Source organism: Piliocolobus tephrosceles, chromosome 3 (assembly GCF_002776525.5).
Source record: "Piliocolobus tephrosceles isolate RC106 chromosome 3, ASM277652v3, whole genome shotgun sequence".
Taxonomy (NCBI): Eukaryota; Metazoa; Chordata; class Mammalia; order Primates; family Cercopithecidae; genus Piliocolobus; species Piliocolobus tephrosceles.
The window spans coordinates 4,534,386-4,553,063 of record NC_045436.1 but is presented as its reverse complement, the minus strand read 5'-3'; the positions used below and the strand labels follow the sequence as shown (position 1 = coordinate 4,553,063).

General features: G+C 40.3%; 1 protein-coding gene across 3 annotated transcripts in view; it reads left to right on the top strand.

Annotated features, from left to right (window-relative positions):
* SNX25 (sorting nexin 25) overlaps window positions 1-18,678 on the top strand; it is a 144,686-nt gene that overhangs the window by 48,019 nt on the left and 77,989 nt on the right. For all 3 annotated transcript variants that reach the window (XM_023220987.2, XM_023220988.2, XM_023220990.2), the window contains exons 4-5: window positions 4,339-4,511; window positions 6,916-7,102. In XM_023220987.2, coding sequence (XP_023076755.2) covers window positions 4,339-4,511; window positions 6,916-7,102 — 360 coding nt within the window. The remainder of the gene's footprint in view (window positions 1-4,338; window positions 4,512-6,915; window positions 7,103-18,678) is intronic.

Here is an 18,678-nt window from a genome sequence, read left to right as displayed (position 1 = left end):
CACCCCAGTGTTTTGTGAACTTTTTTTAAAACTATGACCCACTGTGAGAAATTCACTTGATATTATGACCCAGTTTCATAAAACAGTACTTTTATTACCTCTAATGGCTTTGACACTTTTTTTTTAACATTTTTAAAAATTAATGTTTAAGACCAACTCAATTTTATTTTCTTACTTAAAAGTCACAAACCATGGTTTGAAAAACATTACTGTAAAGCAGTGATTCTCAGACTTTTTGTTCCCGGGATTTCTCTACATTTTTAAAAGTTTCTGAGAACCTCAAAGAGCTCATTTCTATGGGTTCTATCTAGTGGCGTGCTGGAACTGGCGTGTACTGGCATGCAGGAGTGAACTGTGCACAGGTGTTCCCAACTTTTGGTTCAGTTATACCAGATTGGTAACTTGAAATGGGCCATGGTGAGAGTATTACACCATGGAATGGGCAAATGATCCAAATCAAAGCATTTTTTTCCTCAGGAGAGCCAACATTTACCAGTTCACGACTCATTGTATCTATTGATATTTACCATATTTGATATTTAAAAACTAGGAATTTTTAAAGTGCAGGAGCACACGGTACACTTTTCCTTAGCCACAAGAATGATGATGTCATCTCACATGTAGCCTGTGGAAACTACTATGCTTGGAAGAATGAGAATGAAAAAGACAAATGACCTTTTTATATTACTATAGTTTTAACATCCCAGATCCCCTGCAAGGGTCTTGGGGACACCCAGGAGTCTCTGGACCTCCCTTTGAAAACTGCTGCTTATAGAGAAAGTAAATTCCAGTAAGCGGGGAGGGGTGTGAATCAGTAAGGAAAGTGAGAGAAATGGGGCTCTTGGGTTACCTCCTAGAGTCTCAAAAGCTTCAGCCTCTGCTTTCGAAGTGTTCACCAACCTCTGCAAGCACCTGCTGATTTGCTGTGGTATCCATTATTTCAAGGGTTCCATAGTCCCTCTTGACAAATACTGTGAAAGACTTGTTTGAATTCAGTGAAAGCTCATTTGAAAGTATGTAAATGATGGTCCAATAGAGGACAGTATTCTATCTCTCTCTCCATATATATATATATATATTATTTTTTATTTTATTTTTTTCTTTCAGACAGTCTCATTCTTTGCCCAGGCTAAAGTGCAGTGGTGTGATCTCGGCTCACTGCAACGTCCACCTCTCGGGTTCAAGAATTCTTGTGCCTTAGCCCCCCGAGTAGCTGGGATTATAGGCATGTGACACCACACCCAGCTACATTTTGTATTTTTAGTGGAGATAGGGTTTCACCATGTTGGCCAGTCTGGTCTTGAACTTCTGACCTCAAGTGATCCACCTGCCTCAGCCTGCCAAGGTCCTGGGATTACAGTGAGCTACTGTGCCGACTTGAGGACAGTATTTTAAATCAGTGTTTATTCCAGTTAGAAAACTGATGGGTTTAGATTTGGGAGAAGAGCAAGTGGTTAGAAAAATTCAGTGGTTTTATGATTATTTAATTTCAACATGAGAATATATTTTTCATCCAGACGTTTACTAGCTTTTGAGATTACTGCTTTTGTGGATAATATAAATATATGGATAAAGTATCAGAATAATAGAAACAGAAAGTAATTTAATATTAGAAGCTCCTTCTCTTTGGGCTTCTAGTTTTCTTATGCCAAGGGTAGATTTATTTCACTGGCATCTGGGCTATGCCTAGAAGCTCTAATTGATGATAAAGAATAAAGAACAAAATAAAGGAAACAAATTCTACCACATTTCTCATGGATTATGGATATTTGAAAAAGTACCAGTAGGTCACTGGCATTTTTCATATAGATGATTGCGTCCTGGAGAACTAATGTTGTCCGTGTAGCATCTTATACAAACCATACAATGAGACTGGCAGACAGTGAATCCAGGTTTAATGGCAAATAGCTGTATCTGCCTGCCCCAGGTCAACAGTGCTCTTGTCCTAGAAATCTCCAGTAGTATGCAGATGTCTATTGGCTGCAGAATGACTTTGGTAGCCTGGGTAGCACCCAATTGAATTGGCCACTATCAGACAAAGAATAATAAATTGCCTTAATAAAACAACACATCCTTTAGTTGGCTGGTGGGCAATTGTTCGTGGAGGCAGCTTTCCGGTCAGCCTGTGTTTATTTCTAGACCATCATTCTGTTGCCGCTTTAAGCCAATCTAGATCACATTTAATTCTTGCCTCTGCTTCCTCTTCCTTTGTCCCGTCTGTCTTGCTCCAGCATGTTTTGGGAAAATCTAAAAATGATTGCTTTTATCCTATTATTTCAATAGCATCTTTAATTTCATAGTTTTCTTCTTTGCTGGTCAAGTACTGGCATGCAGTTTGAGGGAAAAAAGAGTGTTTTTTTTTTTTTTCGTGTTTTCCTTCTTTATCTCTGAAATGTTCTTTTTTATCTTTGTAATTTCTGATTGTGGTGTAATGTAAAGAGTTGGGACTTGAGATTGAAACAGAACAGGACTTGAGAGAGTTATTTCTACTACTTATTACCTCTGTGACGTTGACTGTCACATAATCATTCAGATCTTAATTTTCTCATCTGTAGAATACAAGTGATGATATCTACTTTTTGGTGTAGGTAGGAGGATTAAGTCATCGTACATTTGAAACTGTTTTATAAAATATTAAAGTCCTTTTGCTCACTCAAGGAATGAGAACCCAGAGGTAAGTAGTAGGAATTACACAAACAAATGATTGATCCACACTGAACACAATAAGGATGCTGCAAAGACTGATGGCTACAACCCACCAGAAGGCTAGTAGACATCTCCTGCCACAGAAGCAGCCTCACCCCTCATGATGCTTCCTTGGCTTTGAAGCAATACTTGATGTCCGCTTTCTAGAGCACGTCTTAGGAATATCCTGCTTGGAGTTAGTGGAGGGATTCCAGGGAGAGATCTGCCTTTCCTTTTACTGTGGATCAAGCTGTTTTGGCCAGCCCTCTGGCCTTTGGCTCAGTCAGAAGGATTTTCCCTAACTTAGCTGTAGGAGGGAGAGGAACTTGTGGCAGTCTGAGCACCAGGCTCCTTTGTTGTCTGCCTTCCACTGATACGGAGAAGGCACTGTGTACTCTTTGAGAGGGATTTTGATAGTATTTAAATAAGCTTCTCTGGTAAAAGTGGATTTTTTTCCCCAACTTCCTCCAGTGCTTATTAACTAAATAGATATTTTAAAAAAGAATTACCTTTAAAAGTGCTTGATATGATAAAGGAGTAGCATCTGAACCTTACTATAATAAAATATCAACCTAACTGGCAGCAAAGATAGAGTTTAAAATAATTGAAGGTGCCTTTTTTAAAAAGTTAGCATATCAGTATATGCAAAAGCCTTCTTCTAAAAATTTTTCATGTCGTTGGCTTTACACATTGGGATAGAATTCCTCCAGGTTGTACAAGACAGAGGAAACCTTTCTTTTCTAGCGTTATACACTCTAGAAACTAGTCTTCAGTCTCCAGTGCAAAAATAAATTTCAGTTAACACCTGAGAGGCACAGGTCATAAAGGCACTAATATGCACTGCTTTCATTTCCTGTGCGGTACCTGGTGTTTCTCTCCCTCTGTTTCATGTTTTTTCTCAGTGTTACCTACTAGTTACTGTAAGAATCTCTTATATTTTGCCTCCTTATCTAGAAGACATTAGAAAAAGCAGCATCCCAAGCTTTCTTGAATCACTATCAAGATACTTTGGGAAACGAAGTATAGAAAGTTCTATTTTCCAGTCTTCTTCACTCAGATTCTCCAAATTAATGGTCCTGGGATGGAGTCAGTACTGACAGGGAAGTGCACAACCACAGTTGTCAAGACTGGCTGAAAAATACTTGGGAGCCTCACAGAAGGCAATTTGCCAACAAATTACATACCGTGGAGTTTATAGACCCTCTGGCTCACTAGAAATACCTGTAGGCTTTTTATCCTGTGATCTCCCGTCAGAAAGCAGGCTGGCGACCTTGGTTTATGCTTTGTTAGGTATTTTTGAAAAATGAAGCTGCAGGTCACATGTAAGAAAACATCTAGAAGACTTAAAAATTACCCAAATAAATACTCATACCTTTTTAGATTGTTGCTATGATTTTGGAGTTATCTATATACCCTTTGATGCTACTGAAGTTAGTTGTTATGATTTCATCTGAAATTCAGAAAAGCCATGCGTTTGCATTTATTCTAGCAAAAGTTTTCCAGGTTAGTTGATGGTCGAGGAAATTTGATTATTGAGCAGATGGCAGAGTTACTAACCAGTGTGTTTCCCATTTGAAATATTTTTTACCTAATAGTACATAATTGAATTGTGTCTAGAAATTTCTCTCCTTCTTTTTCACTCTCTTTGTTTAGACATGAAGAACAGCCGAGGCCTTTTGTGTTGCACACATGCTTGAGGAACTCAGATGATGAAGTAAGATTTCTACAAACGTGTTCTCGGGTTCTGGTGTTTTGTCTCCTCCCCTCAAAGGATGTGCAGTCTCTCAGCTTACGTATAATGCTTGCAGAAATTCTCACAACAAAAGGTAGACTTGTACAGTTCATTTTACTAATTCAACAAGTGCGCAAACTAATGTGCTACAATCTAATGTGAAAATAATTTGTATAACACCTATGCAGACCTTGTTTACTGTTGAACGTACGGGATTTGAAGTATTTTCAAAATTTTGTTGCTATGTCTCTCAAAGTATTTGGCCACACAGGATAAACTTACATTTTTAATATGACATATTGCCAAATACACAGTCCATTATGTTGTACGTTTTGACACGGAAAACCAGTTCTTATGCTCTCCACAGGGAAGCATTCATTTGTGATAGCTTTTGAGTTATCTAGGCCAATAATATGTACATTAATGAAAGTATGCGTGTGTGTGTGTGTGTAATAGCTATATAATATCCGTAGTGTGTATGTTTATATATTACGTGTGTGTGTGTGTGTGTATATTCAAATTCTTTTTTTTTTTAAATAGAGGCGGGGGTCTTACTCTGTTGCCCAGGCAAGTCTTGAACTCCTGGGTTCAAGTGATCCTCCCACTTAGGCCTCCCAAAGCGCTGAGATTACAGGTGTGAGCAACCATGCTTGACCACAGTCAAATTCTGATTAGTATATTTACTTAAATAGCTTTGCTATATGATTTATTGGTAATGCCTATACAGTAATGCATTAACAACAGGGATGTGTCCCAAGAAATGTGTCATTAGACAATGTCATTGTGCATATATCATAGAGTGTACTTACACACCTACATGGGATAGCCCACTACACACGGATGCAATATGGTGTAGCCTATTGCTCCTAGACTGTAAACCTGTACACCATATTACTCTACTGAATACTGTAGGCAATTGTAACACAATGATATTTGTGTATCTAAATATAGAAAAGATACAGTAAAAATACGGTATACAAGATAAAAAATAGTACACCTATATAGGACACTTACCATGAATGGAGCTTGCAGGACTGGACGTTGCTCTGAGTGAGTCTGAGTGAGTGGGGAGTGACTTTGAAGGCCTAGGACATGACTGTGCACCACTGCAGACTTCATAAACACTGTACACTTAGGCTACGCTAAATTTATTTAAAATTTTATTTTCTTCAATAAATTAACCTTAGCTTACTATAACTTTTTTTACTTTATGAACTATTAATTTTTTAACTTTTTTACTCTTTTGTAATTATAGTCATTTATCATCATTATCAAGTATTATGTACTGTAGATAATTGTATATGCTGTATTTTTATACTGTTGGCAGTGCAGTAGGTTTGTTCACACCAGCTTGACATCATTAAATGGTAGAAAATTTTCAGCTTCATTATAATCTTATGGGGGCCACTGTCATACATTCGGTCTGTTGTTGACCAGAATGTCATTATGTGGTGCATGACTGTACATAATTTTGTGAACTTGGAATAAATGAAAAGGAATTGTAGCACAATATAATGTGATTACTGGGAAAAAGTTAACTATATCCAAGGAAATGCTTAGTCAGGATAAGAGAAACTTTCCCTCATCTCAGTCTCAGACAAATAGCATTGCATTTGAGATGCAGTGATTATCTCATTTACTATCTCAGGATAAGCCAGCTGTGCCCATCAGCTAATATAACCAACCACAGAGCAAAAAGGAAGTTTCAAATCTAACGGTAAAGGATGGCTTTGTAATAGTGTCATTGACTTTTTAACTTCCTCTCTAAGGTCTGTTTTAACCACTTGGGGAGAATGCTGACTTGCATCCTTTGGCAGACTAAGCTTGTTAAAACATATTGAGACTTACAAAATAAATAAAAGAAGAAAATCAGTATACCTAATTTTTTTGGTTTTTTTTATTTGTTTGTTTCTTGAGTCGGAGTCTCACTCTGTTGCCAAGGCTGGAGTGCAGTGGCGCGATCTTGGCTCACTGCAACCTCTGCCTCCTGGATTCAAGCGATTCTCCTGTCTCAGCAACCTGAGTAGCTGGGATTACAGACGTGTGCCACCATGCCTGGCTAATTTTTGTATTTCTAGTAGAGACAGGGTTTCACCGTGTTAGCCAGGCTGGTCTCGAACTCCTGACCTCAAGTGATCCACCTGTCTCAGCCTCCCAAAGTGTTGGGATTACAGGCATGAGCCATTGTGCCCAGCTTTAATTTTGATAGTTTTGTTAGCAACTTGAGTTCCAAATGACTTCATTATTCCTTTACATTTCACTTATTTATTAAAATGACAGCTTGATTATAGCCACAGATGATAACATATTTGGAGGGATAGGCAGCGGTATGTGTGCATGTGTATACATTTTTGAATTGTTTATTGTATTATATAGATATTCCTCTGTTTGGCTACTTGGAGAATGTTTTCCAAATGTGGTTTCAATTATGTGATATGTAAACAGTTCCCTTAAAGAAGAAGACCTTTCTCAGTAGCGATTTCTTCTTCTTCCTGTAGTCTTGAAGCCGGGAGTGGAGTTACTGAGTAATCCCGACTACATTAACCAAATGCTGCTTGCCCAGCTGGAGCACAGAGAGCAAGTGAATGAGCATCACAAGAGAGCCTACACCTACGCCCCCTCTTACGAGGACTTCATCAAGCTCATTAACAGCAACTCTGATGTGGAGTTCTTGAAGCAGCTAAGGTATTTGGTCTTCAATGATAGCACAGCAACAGCTACTGATTATTATCCGCTGCCTAGTTAGGTTAAAAAAAAAAAAGTAATAGGCAGGGAAGCAGAAATAAATCTATAAATCTTACCATTTGGTGACAGCTAAATTTATCCAGCATCTCCTTAACAGTGTACTTAGAATGATTTTTTTCAAAGTATTAGGTTTTTCAAATACAGTTGACTCTTGAACAATTTGGGAGTTGGGGGCATCCACACTCCCCACCGCCCCCACCCCCAGTCAGAAATCACATATAACATTTGACTTGGGCCTAGCACAGTGGCTCACACCTGTAATCCCAGCGCTTTGGGAGGCCGAGGTGGGCGGATCACTTGAGGTCAGGAGTTCAAGACCAGCCTGGCCAACACGGTGAAACCCCGTCTCTACTAAAAATACAAAAATCAGCTAGGTGTGGTGGCACATGCCTGTAGTTCCAGCTAGTCAGGAGGCTGATGTATGAGAATCACTTGAACCTGGGAGGTGGAGGTTGCTGTGAGCTGAGATCATGCCACTGCACTCCAGCCTGGGTGAGAGAGCGAGACTCCATCTCAAAAAACAATAAAAACAATAAAAATAAAAAAGAAAAAATGACTCTCCAAATACTTAACTACTAAATACCTTACTGTTGACCAAAGCCTTACCAATAACATAAACAGTTATTAGCACCTATCTTGTATGTTATATGTATTATATATTGTATTCTTACAAAAAAGTAAGCTAGAGAAAAGAAAATATTATGAAAATCAGAAAGAGAAAATATATTTACTATGCAATAAGTGGAAGCAGATCATCATAAAGGTCTTCATCCTCATCTCTTCACATGGAAGTACGCTGAGGAGGAGGAGAATAAGGAGGGATTTGTCTTGCTGTCTCAGGTGGCAGAGGCAGAACAAAATCCTTTGTAAGTGGACTCATGCAGTTCAAACCTACGTTTTTCAAGAGTCAGCTGTAATGAGGCTATAATAGATTGAAAGCTCTTCAGATGTCAGGAGTACCTGCTTAGCTGCTCAGATGACTACCTTAGAAAAGCTTTGGAAGGACCTGGAAGGACATCAGAAGGAGATGATGTGTTTTTAAATTACAGAGTAGAACATTGTGTTGGTTTTTGTTTGTCTTGGACAGTACAGAGGCTTGGGTTTGGGAATAAGAGGTTCTAGATTAATTATTTTGAGAAAACACATTTGAAAATACCATAGGAGCCGGGCGCGGTGGCTCAAGCCTGTAATCCCAGCACTTTGGGAGGCCGAGACGGGCGGATCACGAGGTCAGGAGATCGAGACCATCCTGGCTAACACGGTGAAACCCTGTCTCTACTAAAAAATACAAAAAACTAGCCGAGTGAGGTGGCGGGCGCCTGTAGTCCCAGCTACTCTGGAGGCTGAGGCAGGAGAATGGCGTAAACCCAGGAGGCAGAGCTTGCAGTGAGCTGAGATCCGGCCACTGCACTCCAGTCCGTGTGACAGAGCGAGACTCCGCCTCAAAAAAAAAAAAAAAAAAAAAAAAAGAAAATACCATAGGAGTATCTTTATAGGGGAGCGCAATGTCCCGTGTTATACCTGAGATATTTTAGGGGTGAGTGTTTATTTTTGTGTGTTTTTTTTAATAGTATATACACATTTAGTATGATTATATAGTATTATCTAGTTTGTAAATTTTCTAGACTTCTGTTTCTCTACCGTTCTTTTTAATGTTCCCAAATGATAATACATGGGAAAGAAAGAAAACTCTTATATGTTCATTTTGTTTTTCATTAATAGTTTTGGTAAATCCCTCATGGAAAAGGAAAATATTGGTTGAAATTGGGTGTTTGAATTAGTTGAGGTTTTTAAACTTGTGACATTCACTTGTGAACTAGGGTTAACGTTAACCCTAGTTAACCCTAGATTCATGCTGTTTAATTTTCTAATTCGAATAAAACACCATCTAAGGAGACATACCTTGTAGATGCCACTGTGTTCTTATACATGGTGTCATGTCTTAATCTAGGTGTCATAAATACATAATGACGGGTTCAATTTACAAATATATACCTCAAATACATAATGATGGGTTCAATGTAAACGGATTTGTTTACAAGTAATTTAATTTTGGGTATAATATATATCTGATACAATATTTGGAGATTTTATGTTTCTCTTGCCATGGATAAATTTGAATAGGCTACATGATATTCTTTATAGATTTGTTTTTATTTATGTCTGAGTCTAGACATTTCTTTTTTGTAAGCGTGACACTTGAGCTAGAACCCAAAAGCCAGTATTCCAGGTTTGTTATGTGAGTCTTACAGGTTACAGCCACCCCAGTCATCCTTATCCCAGCGTCCTTTGATTCCTTTTAAAGTGTCATTCTATAAAAGTGAAAGAGCTCACAGTGGTGGAACATCCTTGTTGCCTCTCCTCTCCCTAAAACTGCACACACACACACACACACACACACACACACACACACCCCAAACTCTAAATGTAGGGATGCTATTCAAACCTATACTCAAATACTCATCTACCTGGTGCTTTCATGCCTGCCGTTCCCGGATTTGCTGTGCCTGGTGTGACAAGGTAGCATGATGACTATGCCCCACAACATTGTAATTTCTTCCTAAGACATTGTTTACGAACAGATAATTCATGTTGATAATTTGTGGCTTCATTGAATTCCTGAGCATTTTTCTTTGACCAAATAGTCTTTCCACAGTAAAGGCAGATGTGGACTATTTGGTAACCCCAAGCGAGTTTAAGATAACAATCGAGAGTCAACAGTGGCAAATTAAGAGAATCGGTATTCCTTGATCTTACAGACTTGTGGGTGAGTGTTCTATTTTGTGTGCCAAACTGAAGATTCCAGCACTGCACATAGGGATGTATTTAATAGTTAATGGAGGAAACAGAAAGGCATGAGTTTTTTTTTTTTTTTTTTAAGAGACAAGGTCCTGTGGTGTTGCCCATGCTGGACAAACTCTTAGGCTCAAACAGTCCTCCTCCCTCAGCCTTCCAAGTAGCTGGGACTACAGGCGAGCTCCTGATTTTTTAAAAATCAGAACTAATTATTTTGAATAATCTACTACTGGTTCTCTAGCACCATCTGTTATTTTGCATCTTAACACAGTTCCTGTATTGTAAGATGAATGAATCTTGATAAAAATGAATGGTTTATCTTCTTCAAAATGTACCAGCCAAAGATTCAGAACTATTTAAATACTATATACAGTTCATCATCTGGTAGATAAAGAAGTAGCTCAAAAAAAAAAAAAAAAAAAAAGAATCCTAGCACTTTGGGAAGCTGAGGAGGGCAGATTGCTTGAGCCTGGCAGTTCAAGACCAGCCCAGGGAACATGGCAAAACCCCATCTCTACAATAAAAAACAGTAAAACTGTGGTGTACACTGCTCCAGGATGATTGAACAGCTTACTTCTGTTGCAGTAGGAACATCATGAATTACCTTAACTTGATTGACCAAAGATTACACTGAAGTTCTGATTTTACGTTTTTCCTTTCCCTTCTGATACTTGATGAAACAAAAATAGTGTGAGCCCTTAACTCTTTCTCAAAGATGACTTCCTCTTGACATCATAAATTGGGCAAGATTAAAGGGATAGCACCCTAGGTGCCCTGAGAAACAGGCCCTTTGGTCTTGAGCACTGAGGGACTTAAGAGGCAGTAGAAGTGCTAAACTGAAGAATGCCTTTAAAAAAATGAGATATGATTCACATACCATAGAATTCACCACCTTTAAGTGTACAATTCAGTGGTTTTAGTGTATTCAAAGACTCTGTGACTGTCACTACTATGTAATTTCGGAATATTTTCATCACCCTAAAAAGAAACCCTGTGCCCACTAGCAGTCACTCCCCATTCCTTCCCTCCCTGCAGCCCTTGGCAACCACCAGTCTGCTTTCTGTCTCTACGGATTTGCCTAGTCTGGACATTTCATATAAATGGAATCATGTAGTATGGGGCCTTTTGTGTCTGGTTGCTTTCACTCATCGTGTTTTCAAGGTTCATTTGCATTGTATAACGTATCAATGCTGCATTTCTTTTTTTGGCTGAATAATATTCCATGGTGTGAATATAGCACGTTTGGTTCATCCTTTCACCAGTCCATGGGCAAGCTGGATCATCCGACATTTAAAGGATGCCTTTTGAGTGACCGTTGAACATCTTCAGTGACATTGTCAGTGACTGTTGATAAGTGAGAGTAAAATAAAATGTTGCAGTTCCTAACCTCTTTCTAGTATGGCCTCCTGCCACGGCGTACCCACCGCCGCCAAGGAGTGACGGGACACAGGCACCAGGAAGGTGCATTCCTTTTGTGCACTATTCCCATTCTGTGTGTTGTATGTTCCTCTGTCTTCCGCCTTATTACTAGGCTTTGCGTTTCCAGCAGAGTTTGCAGAGTCAGTGGGAAGGGCACTTGGAGGTATTTGGATTAGATAATCGAGCTTGTCAGGTGACTAGTCTGTTAGAGGCAAAAGGAATCCATTCTCAGATTTAATTAGGTTGGATCCTTTCACGAGGGATCTCAGCTCACTGCAACCTCTGCCTCATGGGTTTAAGCGATCCTCCCACCTCAGCCTCCCAAGTAGCTGGGACTACAGGCACACGCCACCACACCTGACTAGTTTTTGCCATTTTGGCCAGGCTGGTCTTGAACTCTTGGCTTCAAGTGATCCGCCCACCTGTCTCCCAAAGTGCTGTAATTACAGGTGTGAGCCACCGTGCCTGACTGGAGCTGTTTTCTTAATTCATAGACTGAGCTGTTGTGTTGTTTTTCTGGTACAATTATAGTACTCTACTATCTGACTTTATTGGTGTTTTATGTTACTATCTTCAGATTGCTCTCAGTACAATTTTGGGATAGGCTGCCTAAGGCAGGTAATGTGTTTTATTTAGACTAAGCAGTTGATGTACCTATCCACTTTTATTTTTTACATATTTGAGAGATGCATATTTTCTAAAGGAAATAAAGTCCTTCAACTCTGTTAGGGCAGACTGCACTAAAAACAAAAACAAAAACAAAAAACCTTGAAGGTGATATTTGTAGTCCTGGAATAGTTTGGTTATTTTCTGAATCAGCATGAAGTGCTTTCACAGTAGAACTAGAAATGCGTCTTTCAAATATACTAAATTAGTGGTTTTAACCTTGATTGTATGTTAGAACCACTGAGACCTTTTAAAAAAGTAAGTTGTATATCCCACTAGCTTTTGTAGCTTTTCCTTTTTCTTCTTTTCTGGATGCAGGATGTTGAAGTGAAGATATGGTGGTTATACTTGTGTGATATTTTGAATTTTCCATTGTTTTCTGGTAGGATCAGTGACCAACTCTGCTAACAGCACAAGAGCCAAAAATGTGATTGCCATCCTGGTTCAGGATATTAAAGGGCAGCTGGATAGGTTTCCCACGGTTGGTGGGGGTGGTGAGGGATGCCACAGTCAAGGAAGGCAAACCAGAGCTCAAAATGAAGGTGCATCTATTAGTGAAACTCACAATTGCCATTATACTAGAGAAAAGACTGAGTGTTCCCTTGTTTTGAAGATAAAGTGGGGTCAAAGCAAACATTACAGTAGAAATTAAAGGTCTGTCCTTTCAGAACCTCTTATAAAGGCGCAGGTGGCTTGTGGCTCAGGAAAGCATCCGGTGCTGCCTGCGTTGTGTAATCCTGCAGTGCATTGTAAACTGTGTGCTAATGAAAATGGTTTGCTTAGGCCGGGCGCGGTGGCTCAAGCCTGTAATCCCAGCACTTTGGGAGGCCGAGACGGGCGGATCACGAGGTCAGGAGATCGAGACCATCCTGGCTAACACGGTGAAACCCCGTCTCTACTAAAAAAAATACAAAAAACTAGCTGGGCGACGTGGCGGGCACCTGTAGTCCCAGCTACTCGGGAGGCTGAGGCAGGAGAATGGCGTGAACCCGGGAGGCGGAGCTTGCAGTGAGCTGAGATCCGGCCACTGCACTCCAGCCTGGGCGACAGAGCGAGACTCCGTCTCAAAAAAAAAAAAAAGAAAATGGTTTGGTCTTCCACAAGTAGGTGCCTCGGCTTCAGCCCTAGGAAGTTTTATCTGATTGGTCTGGAGGGGAATCCAGGCATCAGGATTTTTTAAAAGCTCCCCGGGTGGTTGTAACATGCAACTAGTATTGAGATTCTCTTGTAAATGGAGTATTCTTCCACCTGCTTCCCGTCTGAAGTCTTGACTAGACATCCTGTTGTATAATTCATTGCACTCTAATTATTTGAAAACTGGTTGTACTATTTGAGATACATGGAAACTCTGTTGAGGAGAATATTGACTGAAGTGGACACCTCATTTTTTTTTACCACGTTTATTGCAATGAACAAAGGGTGTTTTCTCACTGACCTTTCTGAGAGACATTTTTAACCTAAGGTTTCTCAACCTTGGTAAAATTGACATTTGGGGCTAGATAATTCTTTATTGTGGGAGATTGTTCTGTTTATTGTAGAATTTTTAGTAGTGTGCCTTGCCCCTTCCCACTGAATGCCAGCGGTATTCGGCTGTACCCCTACAGTTGCAACAAACAAAAATGCTTCCAGACATTACCAAGTATCTTAGGGGGAAAAGCTGCTCCTGGTTGAGAGCCACTGGCTTCAACCCATGAATAGATTGGAGGTACTTAAAGTAGTTAGGATCCAATTCAGCTGAAGGTTACCAAAAACCTCCCAAATAGTGATGGCATCCAAAGTATAGCAGCTTTTTCCCCAGATTGATTGAGGTACACGTGACCAATAAAAATTCTGTATATTTAAGGTGTACAGCATCATTTATTTATTTAGAGACAGGTTCTCGCTCTGTTACCCAGGCTGGAGTGCAGTGGTGCAATCACAGCTCACTGCAGCCTTGACCTTCTGGGCTCAAGGGATCCTCCCTCCTGCCTCAGCCTCCCAAAGTGCTGGGATTACAGGGTGAGCCACCATGCCTGGCTGATATTTCATGTATGTACGCATTGTGGAGTAATTACCGCAATCAAGCTAATTAACATATCAGTTACCTCACATGGTTACTTTTTTGTGTGTGTTGTGAGAACACCTGGAATCAACTCTTAGCAGATTTCAAGTATGTCATACGGTATTACCAACTGTAGTCACCATGCTGTGTGTTAGCTCTCCAGGAGTTACTCACCTTTGTACCCTTTAACCAGCATCTTCTAGTCTCCCGACCACCTTCAACCCTTGGTAACCACCATTCTACTCTCTGCTTTTAGCAGTTGGACTGTTTCAGATTCGACATTGTGAGACGATGCAGTATTTGGCTTATTTTTTTTTTAGCACAGTGTCCTCCAGGTTCACCCACATTGTTGCCAATGGCAGGGTTTCCTTCTTTGTTAAGGCTGAATAGTAAAGCAGGCAGCCCAGGACTTGTGGTATGGGGACTCCTTCCTTCTCAAGGATCCAGTCTCCTTCCAGCTCACTGCTCTGCCATCCAGAGTTTTCATGGTCCAGGGTGGATTCTAGAATTTCACCCACCGTATCCTAATTCCAGCAAGCAGGATGAAGGCAAGGAAAAAAGATGACAGAGGTTATACACTGGCGGTCTTTTTTTTTGGACACAGAGTCTCGCTCTGTCACCCAGGCTGGAATGCAGTGGCGCGATCTCAGCTCACTGCAGCCTCCACCTCCCGGGTTCAAACGATTTTTCTGCCTCAGCCTCCCAAGTAGCTGGGACTACAGGCATGCCCCACCACGCCAGGCTAATTTTTGTATTTTGGTAGAGACAGGATTTCACCATATTGGCCAGGCTGGTCTTAAATATGGCTGTTGTTTATTATCTATGGGATCCTGGGTAAGGGAGGGAGGCCACAGTGCCGGGATAATTTTTGCATTTTCTGTGGAGATGAGGTATCATTGCGTTGCCCAGGCTGGGTCTCAAACTTCTGGCCTCAAACTATCCACCAACCTTGGCCTCCCAAAGTGTTGGAATTACAGATGTGAGCCACCACGCCAGGCTGCAATTTTATTTAAATAGAGAAAAGCTTATAATAACCAAAATGCCTAACAAAAAGGGTTTGTTTAAAAAGATTTTTGGTGTATCTATACAATGGAATACCATATATTGGTCATGGTGTAGCATTAGAATATTTAATTGTGGTGGAAAATATTAATTATAAATTAGTAAATAAAAAAGGCTCTAAAGCAATATGCATAGCATAAACCTAGTTTTATAAAACAAAAAAATTATGTTTGCATAGAAAAAGATTATAAAGATAGTCCAAATGTTAATAGTGATTAACTTTGAATGTTGTGCTTTGTATATTTTCTCATTTTCTTCAATGAACATATGCTACTTTAGAGAAAGTAAAAACTGGTGCAGACTGAGAAAGTAACATCTGCCCCGCCATTTATCGGACTGGTATAACAGACACTAAAGCCACCTACAAAGGAAACAGGAAACGATATTTCCCCTAAGTACCTGCTATGGCAGTAAAGTGTCATAATGATCCCCTTCTTTGTGCTTTCGTATTCACTGAGAAACTTTGTTTTCAAAAATCTTAAACTGCCAGTTCCTGTTTGAAATTACATCAGTAAGCATGACAGATTCTCCTTTTGCCTGGATGATCTAAGTCAGCTTGACACAAAGAAGCAGCTTCGATTTACGACCCAGATGCAGAGCTGCAGTTATGGGGTTTCTGGACTCAGTGTATCTATCTTACAGCTTTCAGAAATGAGACCCTGGATCCACCCAACGTTGACCCCTTTACACAGCCCTGCCTTGAGCCTATCAAAATGCTGCTTCATTTAAACTTCACCTTCACTCCACTGTTCCCTAGAATCCCATAGTAATGTTACGTTTTCCCTCGTTTGGAGAGACGCCCCCCAGGTTCCACTGCTACGCTGTCTCTTGCTCTTTGTGGGGGTCAACTGACCTGAGTTTGTGCACTAGAGTGATCCTGGTGGTCTCAGGTTGATTGGGCTAAAATGCTTCTGTAATCAGTAAAAAGTAAGGCTGCTTCAAATTTATACATATTTAACAAACATACACACATACTGTTTCCCCAGATAGTACATATCTAAAGACTCAGTAACTGTGTTAAGGAAGAATAATAATGAACATTGATTGAACTCTTACCGCGGGGCAGGCTGTGTTTTAAGATTTTTAAGGGTATTATCTAATTTAATGTGTATAACAACCCTTTGAGGAAAACTTACTATTATTACTCTTTTTTATAAATGACAATGCTTTAGTTTTAGAAAGCTTAAATCATCTTCCCAGGATGACACAGTGTGTGTTAGAAACAGGATTTGAACACAGGCCATCCAGTGTGAGAGTTCACATTCTTCACTACTCTGATACACTTTCTCAGTTATCCAGCAGTCCCTTTTCGTAGTGCCATGGATAGGAAAAAACTTCAGCTTAACTGACTAAAAGCATCATGGCTTTATTTATTCATTCTTTAACTGAAGTCCCGCTAACAAAAACATTCCTAGCCCGTGGCAACTCTGAAAACATTATTATAAAATTCTTTAGGCCGGGTGTGGTGGTTCACGCCTGAAATCCCAGCACTTTGGGAGGCCGAGGTGGGTAGATCACTTGAGGCCAGGAGTTCAAGACCAGCCTGGACAACATGGTGAAACCCCATCTCTACAAAAAATACAAAAATTAGCCAGGCATGGTCGTGCACACCTGTAATCCCAGAATTCCAGAGGCTGAGACACGAGAATCACTTGAACCTGGGAGGTGGAAGTTGCTGTGAGTCGAGATTGCACCATTGCACTCCAGTTTGGGCAACAGAGTGAGACTCCGTCTCTAAATATAAATCAAAATAAAAATTATTTGGTTTTTCATAAGCACTTGTAATATGTATGGTATTCTACTCCATAATCTTGCTAATTTTTATAAAACACTGTTTTAAACCATTTATCACATTGCATACCTGAGACTAAGGTTTGGCCAGCCTTTGACTCTCCCATGAAATTACAGCATGTGCATGTCGGGACAGGCTGGAGTGCAGTGGCGCAATCTCAGCTCACGGCAACCTCCACCTCCCAGGTTCAAGTGATTCTCCTGCCTCAGCCTCCCGAGTAGCTGGGACTGCAGGCGCCAGCCACTATGCACGGCTAATTTTTTTTTTTTTTTTTGTATTTTAGTAAAAACAGAGTTTCACTATGTTGGCCAGGCTGGTCTTGAACTCCTGACCTCAAGTGATCTACCCGCCTCGGCCTCCCAAAGTGCTGGGATTACAGGCATGAGCCACCCCGCCCGGCCTCAAATCTGTGAATATCTAAGGTGATCACTTTGAATTGCTGTGTAGCATTTCAGTGAGTTAGAGATTGTTGGGAAGCGTTCAGAAGCACAAACTTGCTCTTTTTATTTAGCCAGTTGTAAAATACCAAAGAGAGTTGAGGTGGCCGCTCTGGGGAGCAGATGGCAGTTATCTTTGTGTGGCTTTTCTTTATCACTGGGACAAAGGATACTGTAGGTAGGATCTTGCCAGAGTTGGAAAACAGCTGAATTCTTGTTATGCCCCTCCTCCCTAATACTTGACTTTGCATTATTTTGCAAAATATATACCAACAATCTGTGCACTTTTGATCGAGGGAAAGTATACAAATATCAACCCTCCTGATTCTTGAACCGAACTCAGCACTTGCAAAGTCGTATCCTCCTCTGGAGAAAGAAAGCCAGGTGAGTTCCAGGTAACTCTGGAAGCCCGTGTCCTCAAGGATAGCCAGCATTTGGATATGTTTGGATGTATATGTTGTATAGTTTTGTTGAGAAAAAAACAAGAATGAAAAAGTCAATCATTTCCTCTTGATATCCAGTAACAGTGAATTAAACAAATTCAATAATCATCTTCAGAGACCCACTATGTGCAAAGTGCTGTGTGCACAAGGTCTGATGAGTACTAAGATGAACTGGTTACACTCCTTGGATTCCACCCCCTGCCGTCAGGTGTTTGCAATCCAGCACCAGAGACCCATGTGACTATAAGTAGCTAAGTAGGAAGCAAGATCCTAAGACTGGAAGTGGAGTGTAAAGCACCAAGGAAGTGGGTAGGAGCAAATATTTTATTCTACAGCAGAGAAATCTTAAGAAAGCTTCAGAGAGGAATGGCCATGAATGGAGTGTTGAATAAGAGTTAATAGGATTTCAGCAGATAAGGGGAAGTGAAGGTGTGCAGGAAGAAACAGGAGTACTGTTAAGAAGAAGGAGAAATGTTAATGAGAAGGGAGTCAGGAAAGACCTGGAGTGTGTTCATGGTATCACATTTGGTCTGGTTTGGCTGAAACAGTATGCAGGAGGGATATAGAAGGCAGTAAAGCTGGAAAGATGATCTGGCGTTGGCCATACTTATGTACTTAGAATAACCGTAGAGAAGATAAGTATTAACCTATATTGAATTTTAGAGTAGCAGGAAAATGGTTAGGAGCATGAGCTTTAGAAGCCAGGCAGCCCTGGATTGTCATTCCGTCTCTAGGACTGAAAAACAATGGGACCTTGTATAGATCTCATAGAATTCTAACTTCCTTCTCTGTAATGTGGATGTAACTATAGCACTTTATTATGAGGGTTAAGTGAGATAATGTAAATTAAAATATCGAAA